General features: G+C 36.5%; 1 protein-coding gene across 1 annotated transcript in view; it reads left to right on the top strand.

The window, feature by feature from the left end:
- Nucleotides 1-201: 201 nt before the first annotated feature.
- EIF2AK1 (eukaryotic translation initiation factor 2 alpha kinase 1) overlaps nt 202-14,029 on the top strand; it is a 31,532-nt gene continuing 17,704 nt past the window's right edge. The window contains exons 1-10 of the mRNA XM_069084894.1: nt 202-459; nt 6,989-7,147; nt 8,281-8,414; nt 8,801-8,838; nt 9,753-9,852; nt 10,878-10,958; nt 12,148-12,247; nt 12,735-12,798; nt 13,085-13,397; nt 13,772-13,883. Coding sequence (XP_068940995.1) covers nt 342-459; nt 6,989-7,147; nt 8,281-8,414; nt 8,801-8,838; nt 9,753-9,852; nt 10,878-10,958; nt 12,148-12,247; nt 12,735-12,798; nt 13,085-13,397; nt 13,772-13,883 — 1,219 coding nt within the window. The 5' untranslated portion in view covers nt 202-341. The remainder of the gene's footprint in view (nt 460-6,988; nt 7,148-8,280; nt 8,415-8,800; nt 8,839-9,752; nt 9,853-10,877; nt 10,959-12,147; nt 12,248-12,734; nt 12,799-13,084; nt 13,398-13,771; nt 13,884-14,029) is intronic.

The raw sequence follows: 14,029 nt of genomic DNA, 5'->3' as shown, positions 1-14,029 counted from the left end.
TCGGAATCCAGAGCCTCCATAAATTTTTTGGGGGGTGGGCGGGGTTGAAGGAGAGTAGAGGCGGGCTATTCCACGCACTCACCGGCAGGGGTCGTCGCGTCAACGCTTCTCTCTCTTCCCGGAAGGGGGCGCACGGTGGTGCCGCTTCAACTCCGGGAAGGGGCGGCCTACTCCGCTTCCGCATCTAATCTAGTCGACTTCCGGTCCTGTGGTAGTCACTTCCGGGGGCTCGTAGAGCCGCCTCCTAGAGGCTGGCAGTCCCGGCAGAGCAGCTACCGCTGTTTGGATCGAGGGCCTCTGCGGAGCCCTTGGATGGGGCGGCCGGCCCTGTGCTGCGGGCAATGCTCGGGGACGACTCAGGATCCCAGGAATATGAAGCGAAGGGCGCCGCAGCCGCCGGGGTGCCACCGCCGCCTGCCATAGACTTCCCCCAGGAGGGGTCGGACATTCGATATGATGGTGAGCGGACCTGGGCTGTGGGAACGCAGAGATCGGGGCTGCACCTAGGCCCAGGGACCGGGAGCATTGGGGACCCCGGTGTCCCAAAATGCTGGGAAGAGATAACAGCACAGAGCAGAACAAAACAAAATCCCAATTATCCTTAGCAGTTCTTTGGCACCGCCCAGAGCTTGGCACGGTAGAACCTTAGTAATTATTTGAATTAAATGCTTTGTTTCTCCAAACCTACTGCATCCTTCCTTCCCCGTTCCTCCCTCCCTTCCTCCCTCCTTCTCTGTCTCTCTCTCCCTCCCTCTCTTCCTCTTCCTCCCTTTCCCTCACCCTCTTTCCCTCCTTCTCTCTCTCTCTCTCATTCTCTCTCTCTCTCTCTCCCTCCCTCCCTCTCTTCCTCTCCCTCCCTTTCCCTCACCCTCTTTCCCTCCCTCCTTCCCTCTCCCTCTCTCCCTCCCTCTCAATTTCTCTCACTCTCTCTCACACACAAACACACTTCACTTTCTGTCCTTTTGTCAGACATGTTGCAGCTTGTGCTCTTGACCCAGAGGTTCAGGTGACAACTGACAGGTTGAGATAAAGGAACCAAGTAAATCAACCTGTGCAAAACTTGTCTCCCTTAGATACCAAAATTTCATATATGCTTTCACCTTGAATGAATAAATGAAAATGCATTTATTATTGATGAGGTAAAGGATTTTTTCAGTGATGCTGTTGTCTCCCAGCCCTTGGCATCTTTGGACAGCCATAGCAGCTGTTAAGCTTTACTGTTCAGTTCGTGTTATTATTTGCTGCCTTGACAGTGATGTAACTGGAGACCGCTTAGAGTGATGCAAAACATAACTCACCCAGCTTTTTATCAGTTGTAAAGTACAACCAGAAAGGAATGCAGGGCTTTGTGCCAGGAACTACAGGTTATTCATAGTTTTAAACACGCCTTTGTCTCATTAAATTTATAATCCAGAGGAGAAAGGTGACAAACCTTTTTAGATACGACATTGAGAAAGCAAACCTATTCTGTAGAGAATATAAGGGGCATTGGAGAATTGGACTGAAAATTGAACAAGTTCAAATTACCTAGTATTTTAGTTAAGGAATGATATGTCATATAATTAGCAGTTGTTAGTTCTTATGCTTTTAGGTGGCATTTCGAATGAAGAACATTGGCTAGCTTTTACTGGAGTTTGAATAAAATGCCTATATAGAATATGTAAATTTTTTTTTTAGTTTAAGACATATAGCAAATGTCATCATGTATAGGACAAATTTGATAATCAAAAATTAAATTATTTTAAAATCCTTTTATAGCAGTAAATGCAGGGAACATAAATGACTTGCCACAAGTTATCTAATAAGAGTAGTATATCTTATAATATTAATTAGCACATTAACACTTTATATAATTTCTACACCCATAAAAGGAAATAAAAGTAGGAGAATATGCACATTATACTTGGTATTTTAAGTGGGAGTCAGAATGGTATAGTGGAAAGACTAATGGTTGTGGAATCAGAGGACTTGAGTTTTGAGTGTGGCTCTTACTCTTATTACCTATGTGATCTTAGTCTGGATTTCATTTTCCTAATAGGTAAAATAAAGGAGTCTGACTAGATGACCTTTGAGGCTGTTTAATGCTCTAAATCTGTCACTCATTTGTTCCCATTTGTGAGATGGAAAATTTCAAAATTTATTTTAATGTAATGGACAAGTAAGATGACAAGTTTAAATGAATTTGCAAAAAATGTAAAGCCTTAGATAATCCAAGAAAGAAGTTCATCTGTGAACATGTAAGTGTACCTTGTCTGTAGTCTTGTGATAAGGTTTTCTGTGAACTCAAGATTACTTCCTGAAAGGAGTGAACCATGGTTACCTTGTAAAATTTTTTTCTTCTGAGACTGTTACTAATAATACTATTGAGTTTACATAGAACCTGTTACTTTTGAGAGTTTCATAGTATGCATAAACATCCTTTAAAAAATTTTTACTCTAGAAAGTAAAGATAATATAGGAAGTGTTTTTCCATTTTCTTAAATGAAGAAACTGATACAGGGAAGTTAAATGATTTAGCCCGAGTTACTTAATAAGACAGCAATGCATTTTATATACACACACATTTTTACACGCGTATGTATACATATGTATATATGTATGTATATATCTATACATATATACAATATATAATACTTTTCTTAGCTTGCCCAACTCCCAACCTTTAATCTGCTGATCCACTTGAGAAAAGAACTATATAATGTGAATTGTTGTTGTTAATATTCATAAGGGCAACAATAAACTCTTCTTCATTTCCTGTATTTGTGTTGGAGCTCATAGATTTAGAGCTATAAGGTCATCTAGTTCACCTCCCTCATTTATAGCATCTAACTGACCTAACTTAGAAGTTTGCCCAAGTTATTGCGAAATAGATAGTGTGGTTCTGCCTTTACTGAGTTCTGAGAGTCATAACAATGACTCTTAAAAAACATCACCTTTTAGGGCAGCTAGGTGGCACAGTAAATAGAGCACTGGCCCTGGAGCCAGGAGGACCTGAGTTCAAATTCTGCCTCAGACACTTAATACTTACTAGCTGTGTGACCTTGGGCAAGTCACTTAACCCCAATTGCCCTACTTTTCCTCTCTCCAAAAAAGATTTTTAAAAAATCATCTTTCCCTAATAACCCAATTTTATATAGCATTTTAACACCTTCAGAGCACTTTTCTCAGAACTATGTGAGATGGGCATATTTAAATTTCATTATTCCCCCCCCTTTTTTTTTTTTACAGAAAAGGAAACTTAGAGATTCATAGAGGTTAAATGATTTACATCGTGTCACACAGGTAGTAAGTTGCAGAGCTTCTGGATCTTGAACCTGGATCCTTAGACTTAAAATTTAGTGTTCCTCCCACTATACATAATGCTTCATAATAAGAGCTTGCATTTTAGTGCTTTTTCGTGAACTCTTGGCTCTCATAACAACCTTGTGAAAGTATTTCAGATGAGGAAACTGAGGTTCAGCAAGGTTAAGTTGTGTATACTGTGATAGAGCTGTTTTACTTTTCTCCCTCAACCTTTGACTGCCCCTGCTCTTTCCCTTCTTGTCCTCAGAAGTCATTTCCTTCCTGCCTCATAAGGAAACCTGTCTACTCTTCACTTTCAATAGCTGTCAAGGAAGTAATATACTGCTTTCATTTCCTTGATATTTGCTTCTTAACATCTTGCCAGGCTGGTTTTTATCCTTACAAGTCCATTAAAAGAATCTAGACTACCTATTTTCAGTGTTAATCCTAATTCTTCCTTTATATTGTTAGCAGTTTAATCTTTCTTATGTACCAATCTGATCTTGTTACCCCATTCTTAAAACTCTTCCATAAAATCCCCCCAAAACCTTTTTAGCCTGTCAGTTTGTCTTTTTAGCCTTATCTCTCACTATTCCTCATATAATCTGTGCGCTGGCCAAATTGGATTACTTGTACTCATCCCTGCTTTACTTTTCTGGTTATGCCTTTGCTATTTCTAGAATGACACCTACGCCTTCTCCCTACACTTCATGCTAGTCCTCACTTGTTAAAGTTCTGTGTATCCATCAAGACCCAGCTCATATGCCACTTTCTTTTTTTTTAATTTAATAAACTTATTTATTCATTTGCTTTTAGTTTACAGCATTTAATTCCACAAGCTTTGGAGTTCCAAATTTTCTCCCCCTCCCTCTTCTCCTCCCTCCCCCCCATGGCGGCATGCAATCTGATAAGGTTCTACAGATACCTTCACATTAAACATTAGTCTAGTTGTAAAGGATTATAACCAATGGAGTGAACAAGAAAGAAAAAAACAAAACAAAACAGAAAAGAGAGAGAGCAAGTAGTTTGCTTCAGTCTGCATTCAGACTCTGCAGTTCTTTCTCTGGATGTGGATATCTCTTTCCATCATGAGTCTTGGAGTTGTGTTATAACCTTGCAATGCTGAGAGGAGCCAAGTCTATCAGAGTCAGCCATCACGGATACAATGTGAGTGTAATTGTATAAAATGTTCTCCTGGTTCTGTTCCTCTCAGTATCAGTTTATATAAGTCTTTCCAGGTTATTATGAAGTCTGTCTGCTCCTCATTTCTTATATAGCACAATAGTATTCCATTACATTTATACACCACAAGTTGTTCAACCATTTCCCAGTTGATGGGCATCTCCTTAATTTCCATTTCTTTGCCGCCACAAAAAGAGCTGCTATAAATATTTTTGTGCATACGGGTCCTCCTCCCACTTGTATGGCCTCTTTGGGATGCAGCCCTAGGAGTGGTATTGCTGGGTCAAAGGCTATGCACATTTTTATAGTCCTTTGGTATATGCCACTTTCTCTGTAAAGACTCCCGATTCCTTCATCAGCAAACCCCCACTCCCCACCCAAGTGTATATTTTTGTTTCACTGGGTTCTGTGTACTAGGATCATAGACCTAGAGCTGTAATAGACTTGGAGGACATCTAGTCCAATACTTTTTTTTTTTTTTGGAGAGGGGAAGGTAGGGCAATTGGGGTTAAGTGACTTGTCCAAGGTCACACAGCTAGTTTTGTGTTAAGTGTCTGAGGTCAGATTTGAATTCAGGTCCTCCTAGTTCCAGGGCCTGTGCTCTGTTCACTGTGCCATCTAGCCGCCCCAATACTCTTACTTTTTATATATGGAAATTGAGACCTGAGAAGTTGAGGGACTTGACTGAGGTCACATGCATAGTGTCAGAGGTGGGGTTTGAACTCATGTCCTTTGACTGCAGAGAAAAGCCAGTGTTCTCTGTAGCTCATACTGATACTGTTTGTTCAAGTTTGTTTGGAGAAATTTAATGGGAATAGCACAGGACTTAGGGTCATAAAGCTGGCTGTCAGTATAGACAGTTGTTTGCTAGCTCATTGACTGTGAGACTATTTGCACCTTGGATTTTTTAAATTCACAAAATAGAGATGATTATACTTGCAATAGTTATCTCATAGTATCTTTACAAGGTAAGTATATTGTAAATATTGAACTGCTGAAATTATTTATATGTATTGTTTCTCTGTACTGACTTGTTAGTTCTTTGAAAGGGAGTTTTTAATTTAATCTTTGCATCTTGTCCAAGATATACTCTGTACACAGTAGACATATATACATGCCTAAAGTAATAGTTATAAAATTTCAGAACTGAAAAAGACTTTAGAAGTGATGGAGGTCAACCCCTTCATCTTACAGATGAGGAAATTGGAACTCAAAGGGTTAAAGGTGACAGGCAGGTGGCAAAGACAGTATTTGAGCCTGCGTCTCAAATCTAGGTCTGATTTAAGACTTTCAATATGATGATATTAATCTGAATTTAGAACTGATCCCCCTAAGGTTAGCAGTGTCCTTTTAGTGAAATCCAGTGCTTTCTTTGCAATTCTTATTTTTCTGAACCTTTCAACTGCATTTGACTCCATGACTATGCCTAATTAGTTTCTTGAGCTTTCTATCTTTTTCTTTAACATTTGTCCTATTTCTTCTAGCAATTTTTGCTTTACTCATTTTTCTAATTCTTATCCATTAACTATTCCTCTTAGCCCTTCTCTTCTTTTCTCTTAATACTTAGTCATTTAAGGTTGTCACTCTATGGTTTCAACTAACCAATGTATTTAAATGTCAAAATCTCCACCCCATGTACCTGGGGTCCCTGGGGCCACAAGGCTACAAGACATTTTCACTTGATTCTCACTGACATCTGACATGTTGAAAATGGAACTCATCTTCCCTTTTCACAGTCGATTCCCAGTGTCTCTGTGTTACTATCAGTAACACCATCCCGTGAGTTCCCCAAGCTTGAAGTTATGGGGTTATCTTTCCCATTACCTACAGTTAACCCGTATCTAAGGCTTTGAGTTTTTCCTCCTCTGTCTTTGAATTTGATCCTTTATTTCCACAGCTGTCAGATTTACCCCATTCTTGGACTATTGCGATAACTTCCAAGTTTATATCCCAATGTAGTCTAATCTAACCAAAACATTATAGCTGCTAGAATAATTGTACTCATTCACACTTCATTATTTTTCTCCACTACTTAGGAGTTTACTGGCTCTCTATGATTTGTTATATGAAATTTAAACTTCTCTGTTTGATGTTCAAGGCTTTCTACCAAATTGTTCTGTGCCCCAATCCCATCAACTTTGTTTCTTATGTATTTCTCAACATGGAACTATCATTGTAGCTAAGCAAATATGTTTACCATCTCCCCACTTAATTGTTGCTGCACTTGTGCCTTAAATGCCCCTCATTCATATTATTCTCCATTCCACCCCTCACCCTCTACATTCCCTCTTACTTCTCTGCCAGGCTCTGTCCTCCTTTTAGAATGTAGCTTAAAACCTTTTGCCAGGGAATTTTCCCCTATTTAACTTCACTCTGTTCTGAATTTTTTTATCCTTGTCTCCAGACTTAAGTATTTAATTATATGTTCATTATTATTGTTGTTTGCTCACACTTGTATTTTTTATCATCACAGAAAATCTTTGCGATTCATTTAAAATAGATATTTATTTTATTTTATTTTTAGAATCTGATGTTCCTGCAGAACTCCAGGCTGTGAGAGGACCTCTACCAAACTCGACTTTTCCTTCTGCAGTAGCAAACCAACTACTGCTTGTTTCTTTGTTAGAGCACTTGAGCCATGTGCATGAACCAGACCCCCATCGTTCAAGACAGGTGTTCACATGTTAGTAAGAATAAACCAACCTCATTTACCATAGTTTATAGAAAATAGATAATTTGTTGTTTTCATGTTGGAGGTTTGGTAAGTAGGTGGTGTTAGGGATGGATGTCTAATGAAGAAAATATATAACTGGACTCAGTCTCTAAGCCCATTCTCTGTTTTTTTTTTTCAACTATTTATTATATGTAATTGTGAAGACCCAGCATGCTTTTTGTAACATTAAAGAATAGTATTTAAAATCTTGCACAAAATCCTGTATTATCACCATATGCTCAAAAATCATTTAATTTAATTTGTAATACTAAGTCATACATTGCTAGGATATCTCTTGTGAATTATCAAATGAGCATATGTTTTTAAAAACCTGGATAGTGAATCATTTGAAAATATACTTGGAAGAGTAGGTTAAAACCAACTAAATAATTTGTTTCTAGTAAAACCATAGGTTACTTCATTTGTAGATGTTATAGAGCACAGAGGAGACAAAGGAGATAGGTTGTCAGTCTCCTAGGTAAGATTCAATTTCAGTGCAATGACCAAAGACCAGATAAACTACTAGAAAAGTCATGGTTTCTGAATACATTGTTTTAGGGGTGAAGTGCTTTTGCAATTTTAAAAGGAATCCTGTTTTAAAGAAACTTGGACATCATTTTTCAAACTAGAAACCTGTTTCTACAGTGTGAAGAGAAGGGATACTCTGTTATTTATTTTTTATATAAGGAAAATGTTTTGGTTATTGTGTGGCAAACAGGAAGAGATTAAGGTAGGGAAGGTGGATTGTACAAAGGGACCATTTTGTAGTTCTAAAGCATTAAAGAGGTACTGTTCTTGGTGTTGATTTTTCTGTAAAATTCACTGTACCCCTGTCATCAAAATAATGTTGATAAGGGCTTCTCTATAGAATGTAAAACTAGTAACAGTTATTGTAGTAAAAAACAAATATCATAGTAAAAAATAAAGTAGTAAAGTAATAAAAAAAAAGTAACAATTCACATTTCTGTAGTTCCTTAAGATTTGTAAAGTACTTCCTACCTTTTGAGGTAGGTGATACAGAAATAGTTCTAGTCTTATCTCATTGTGTGATTATTGTCAAGCTCTCTTTTCAAATAATTATTTTTTCTACATTCTTTTTATAGTACTTTGTCAAACTTTTACCAAAATGGGGCTGTTGTCTTCCTTCGCCTGCAGTGATGAATTTAGTTCTTTGAGGCTGCATCACAACAAAGCTATTACTGAATTAATGAGAATAGCTAAGCGGAGAGTTCTTGAGGTACTCCTTATTCTCTCTTTTTATTATAATAGTATGTTTGAATTCGTAATAAAAATTATATGTTAAAACACCTTGAAATCTCTATGTAAAAATAATATCCTATGAAAATAAAAACTTTTTCCCCTTAAAAGCTTTAAAACCAGGAACATTGTTAATACTTTTTCTTGAGGAAAATATCTACCCTGCCTTTAATGAATCCTATTACTATCATTGAAGGTTTATTGGATTTTTCCTCCAAGTAGCTAATGTACTTGAAATTATTGGTTGATATATTGTTATTTAACTTTTGTTCATTGATGCATTTACATTTTATATGGGAATTGTTTAAAGAAAAGCTAAGACCATTTTCTATAATTTTAAAATTGATTTTTCTTTTTTTTTTTCAGGCTCAGCATGAAGGATATCCTCATGTCCATAAAATCAGGTATTTTCTTGTGCTTTTTTGATCTTCATTAGTAGTAAACAACTTATCCAAAGGCCCCAAAATTTTAAGGCAGTGTTGATGGCAACTAAACTTCACTGCTAGCTCATTCCTTTGATGCTGATCTGTAAGAGGAGGAAGAAAGTAATTTCTTCGATCTCCATGTTCAATGCAATCATTGCTGTTATATTGTATAGAGTACTTGCATCTTAAATATCTAGTTCAGGAGTGGAGAACCTGGGGCCTCAAGGGCACATGTGGCCCTCTAGGTCCTCAAGTGCAGCCCTTTGACTGAATCCAAACTTCACAGAACAGATCCCCTTAAATAAAAGGATTTGTTCTATAAAACTTGAACCCAGTAAAAAGGCTGCACTTAAGGACCTAGAAGGCCACATGTGGCCTTGAGGCTGCAGGTTCCCCACTCCTGATCTAGTCCCTTTAGGGAGTACTATTGAATTTGAGCTAACTGAAGCTGTAAAAAAAAGACTAATTAGAAAATACCTTTAAATGGTTACTTTTTTGTTGCTTTTAAATATATACAATAATTATAACTGGATAACCAACTATGACTCAGTTGAAGTCCTTAAAGGACCTACTTTAAAGAAAAGAGATATACCTCTACACACACACACACACACACACACACACACCTATACACAAAACAGACTTCCAAGACATTTGAAGATACTAGAGAAAAATTTATCTCACTTTAATACTCTGCCTCCAATACCATTTACGCCATTCATTTGCTTATAGATAATGAAAATAGAAACCTCAGCTCAGCTTCTGTCATAGTTGTCACCAGTTGCAAATCTGAAGTAGATTCCAAATCAATCAGGTTTTGCTGTAATTTTTATTTATACAGTACTACAAGCATATAAGATATCTCACATAATATATTTTTTTTTAACTTTTAGAGCAAAAGAGGTGGTCTTTGAAGCACAAACTTCTCGTTATCTAAATGAGTTTGAGGAAATTGCTGTCCTAGGAAAGGGCGGGTATGGGAAAGTATACAAGGTGATTATATTTTTAGACTAATTCCGTTTTCGTGATCTTTCACAAAAGTGTACACTCACATTGAAGCTTCTAAAAATAACTTGAATTAGGATCTTATTAAAATCCATAATTACTTACATATAAATTAAATTTTTGGATGTGATTAAGTAATTTAGAATTGAGATTCCTTTTGCCCAGATTTGTTGATTCAGGTAGGGTCCTCAGATTTTATCATTTTATTTGGGAGTTTCTTTGTATTATTAATCCACCATCCCAGAAGTGTCACACACACAGTCCCTCATATAGCTATAATATTCTGAACCAGATTAAAATGTAACTTGGAAATGTTTAAGAAAATAAAAATGTAATACAGCATAGATGATGTTAATTTGTGATTTTCTACATCAATATCCAGCCCACAGGGTTTTATTTCTATTTGAGTTTGATACCACTGTCCTATACTATTCTGGGCTTGGACTACCTCTCCCTGAACTGCATTTGCAGTCATCCTTTAAATCTGGAAGGAGAGGCAGCTTGGTGTGGTTGAAAGAACTCTGAATTTGAAATCCAAAGACGTGGACTTCAGGCCTGTCTCTGAAACTTACTGATGTCACTGTGGGCAAATATCACTTTAACCCTTTTGGAGCCTCAAATGAGAAGGTTGGATTAGATGGAATATCAAGATTCTTTAGTCCTATGCTCCTAAACTTCAGGCTCTTGGGAATGTCCAGTTCTCAGGCCCAAATCTAGTGCCACCCCTTCCATGAAATGTGTCTCCAGATCCTCCCTGAAACTGATCAACTCTTCAAATAACTGTTTGTTGAATCGAATGGATTCATGAAAAGCATTAAATATCATTAAATACACCAGCTCCTGTTCTGAATTTTCATATTTCTGCTAGAATACAAAACCTAAAACATACTAAAAATGTATTAAAAACAATTCAAATTTGGATTCACCCAATTAGACAGTTTAGCTTCTCTGAAATATATAAAGTATTTGTGTCATTGACATATGATAATTTTTGTCTTTTCTGTAAATTTCAGGTCAAGAACAAATTAGATAGGCAGTTTTATGCAATTAAAAAAATTCTGATTAAGAAAGCCACTAAAAAGGATTGTATGAAGGTAAGAATTTTTAAGTTTTTTGAAAAAGACTTTAAGCTAGTATTCTAATTGAATTATATAAGTACATATATATACATGTACACAAATTGACATATACAGAATATCAATTTTCAAATACTTTTGACTCTAATAAAATATACTTAACAATAAACTGTCCAGAATATGGTTTAATTTTTATTTTGATGATTTAGAAGGAACTTCATAATCCATCAATGAGACATGTCATGTTTGGGAAATTGAAAAAATAAATGTCTAATATCAGCTTGTTTACTTTGTAATAAAGGGATGCAGCATGTTATGAAAGAGCTTAGTGGTAGAGGTTTCAAGACTTGGAGTTCAGCTCTAGAAGTTTCACCACTGACTTGCTGTGTGACATTAAGCTAGTCATTTACCCCCTATTTGGCTTCCCTTTGTGTAAGATGGGGATAAATAATATCTATCTCTCTTATCTCTAAGTATTCCAGGGAAGACCGTGAAAGTACTTTGAAATGTACATAGTATGAGATACTGTTTCTGTTACGTTCATTAATAATTGGTATTTATTTCCTTTTCTTTTTTTCTAATTTGTTTTTGCTTTTCATTTTTTTGGAGTGGGGAAGGTAGGGCAGTTGGAATTAAGTGACTTGCACAAAGTCACACGGCTAGTTTTGTGTTGAAGTGTCTGAGGCTGGATTTGAACTCAGGTCCTCCTGACTCCAGGGCTGGTGCTCTATTCACTGCACCACCTAGCCGCTCCTTTATTTCCTAAATAAAAAGTGCAGAAAAATTTTCTAATGACTGCAAGTATTAGTATTCCAAAACCCCCAAAGTTTCATATATTTTGTTATAGAATAAGTAGTAGTTGATTCTTTTTCTTTTTTTCCCTAATACTCACTTGTATAATATTGTGAGTTCCAAACTCTCTCTCCCTCCCTTTCCCTCTCCCCTCCCCAAGAAAGCATAACATGGTATAAGCTATACATGTACAATCACATTAAACACATTTACACATTAGTCATATTGTGAAAGAAGAATCAGAACAAAAGGGAAAAAGCATGAGAGAAAATTTTTTTTTAAAAGGTGAAAATAGTATGCTTTGATCTGCATTCAGACTCCTTAGAGTTCTTTCTCTGGATGTGGATGTTTTGAACTTTTAAGAAACTATTTAAAAGTGGAGGAGATTTTAGGACTAAGCAACTTTCTTTTTCAGGTACTTCGGGAGGTTAAGGTGCTAGCGGGTCTGCAACACCCTAACATTGTGGGCTATCACACAGCTTGGATAGAACATGTTCATTCAGCCCAACCACAAGGTGAACATTGATTTGATCTACTAGTTAAAAGTTCCTGTTTTGGAACTCCTACTGAAAAACATTTGGCAGTCATTTGAATCAGCTTGGCTTTTTTCTATCTTATCAGAATGACCTGCTTATTTTCACAATTGTAACTTAAGATTTTTGCCCATATTTTTAACAGTAGTTTGGTAAATTGAGCTTTGTGATTTTTCACTTTAAGTTGAGCAAAGTATGTGTCTAACCTGAGGCAGAGAGGTGTGGTGAAAGACTGCTGGGTGTGCTGTGAGAGGACCTGGATTTGAATCCTGGACCTATTATTTTCCTTTGTGAAGTTGGGCAAGTGCACTTGATCTCTTTGGGCCTCAAGTTTCTCATTTGTAAAGTGAGGAAGTTAGATTGGGTGGCTTCTGCAATCCCTTCCAGCTATATATCTATGGTTCTGTATGTATGTTCATCATTATACTTTGGAGACCTTACATTTCTTTGTGTTTTTTTTACCTAACAGATAAGAGACTTTCTGTTGTCAAGTTGCCATCTCTCCAGTTGGTATCTGATGAGACAGAGGAAAGGTATAAAAAGGGTTAAATATTTGGGTTCATGTAGGTGGGTATGGTGCTTCCAAAAATAAATAAATATGTCAGGTATTGCTTAGTGACTCTTGCATTGTTACTATTATTTTTTGCTATTAGGAGCTAGCTAGTAGTGCCTTAATTGATCCTTCCCTTCCTTTTGTTTATTTCCCTCTCAGATTATCTCATATCAGTATTTAGACATTGTGACTGTTTGACTTCGGGCAGTATTCGTTGCACACTCTTTTCTGCACATTGATTCTACATTGTCTTTCTTTTACTTTAGAGATCAGTGTCATGTTCAAAGTGATGAAAGTAGCAGCTCATCCATTATTTTTGCTGATTTGGACTCAGAAAAAGAAAAATCCTTTGCAGAAACTTGGGTTGACAATCAGAATAACAAATTAGTAAACTATAATGATTTGATCACAAGAGATGCCAATCAATATGAATCACAAGAAAATTGCTTAGTTAATACATCTGCTAGATCACTTGTTAAGCATCATATGCTGCAAGAGAATAATTCATACTTAGAGGAGAATTTTACATCCACTGAAGAATCTTCTGAAGAAAACTTAGCCTTGCTTGGGCATACTGAGGTGAGTAGGCAACCCCTACCCTGTTAATCTTATATTGTGGTTTTAGAAGGAATTGCTAATATTAACTTGTTACAAAAGATAGTTTTGAGTAAATAACTTAAAAGTTTGGAACAGAGGCTTGGCTTTTAAAAAGACCTTAAATTTAGTTTGTGATGTATTAAAAAAAGTTAATTATGTACAATGTGAAAAATCCGAATTATTATGGACTCAGTATATCCAGTGAATGAGTATCACATTAAAAGCAGATCTCTTTTGAAGATCTTTGATCTTAGTCCTAAAATCTCCTCAGTTTTGATTACTCAGCAGATCTAAAACTATCCAAATGGTAATTTCTAGTGAATCACAAAACACTGTATCATTATTTGATTCTTTAGGTGAAGTATCACCTCATGCTCCATATTCAAATGCAACTATGTGAAATCTCTCTTTGGGATTGGATTACTGATCGAAATAAAAATAAGGGATCATCTGTAGATGAACCTTCCTGTAAGTTTTACATTCTATTTTATGTTCAAATATCTGTGTTGAAAAACTCACATTAGTAAATTGTTTTATTTTACTTTCATTTCTAAGGTTCATATAGTGTTGCATTCTACATAAATTCCAGACATTAGAAATAGAAATGTGTGTTT

The sequence above is a fragment of the Petaurus breviceps genome, unplaced genomic scaffold (genome assembly GCF_028583685.1).
Source record: "Petaurus breviceps papuanus isolate PSGF00001 unplaced genomic scaffold, PetGlider_PUasm1.0 175, whole genome shotgun sequence".
Lineage (NCBI taxonomy): Eukaryota > Metazoa > Chordata > Mammalia > Diprotodontia > Petauridae > Petaurus > Petaurus breviceps.
Note: the sequence above shows the minus strand (reverse complement) of the source record. Positions and strands in the feature narration are given on the sequence as shown.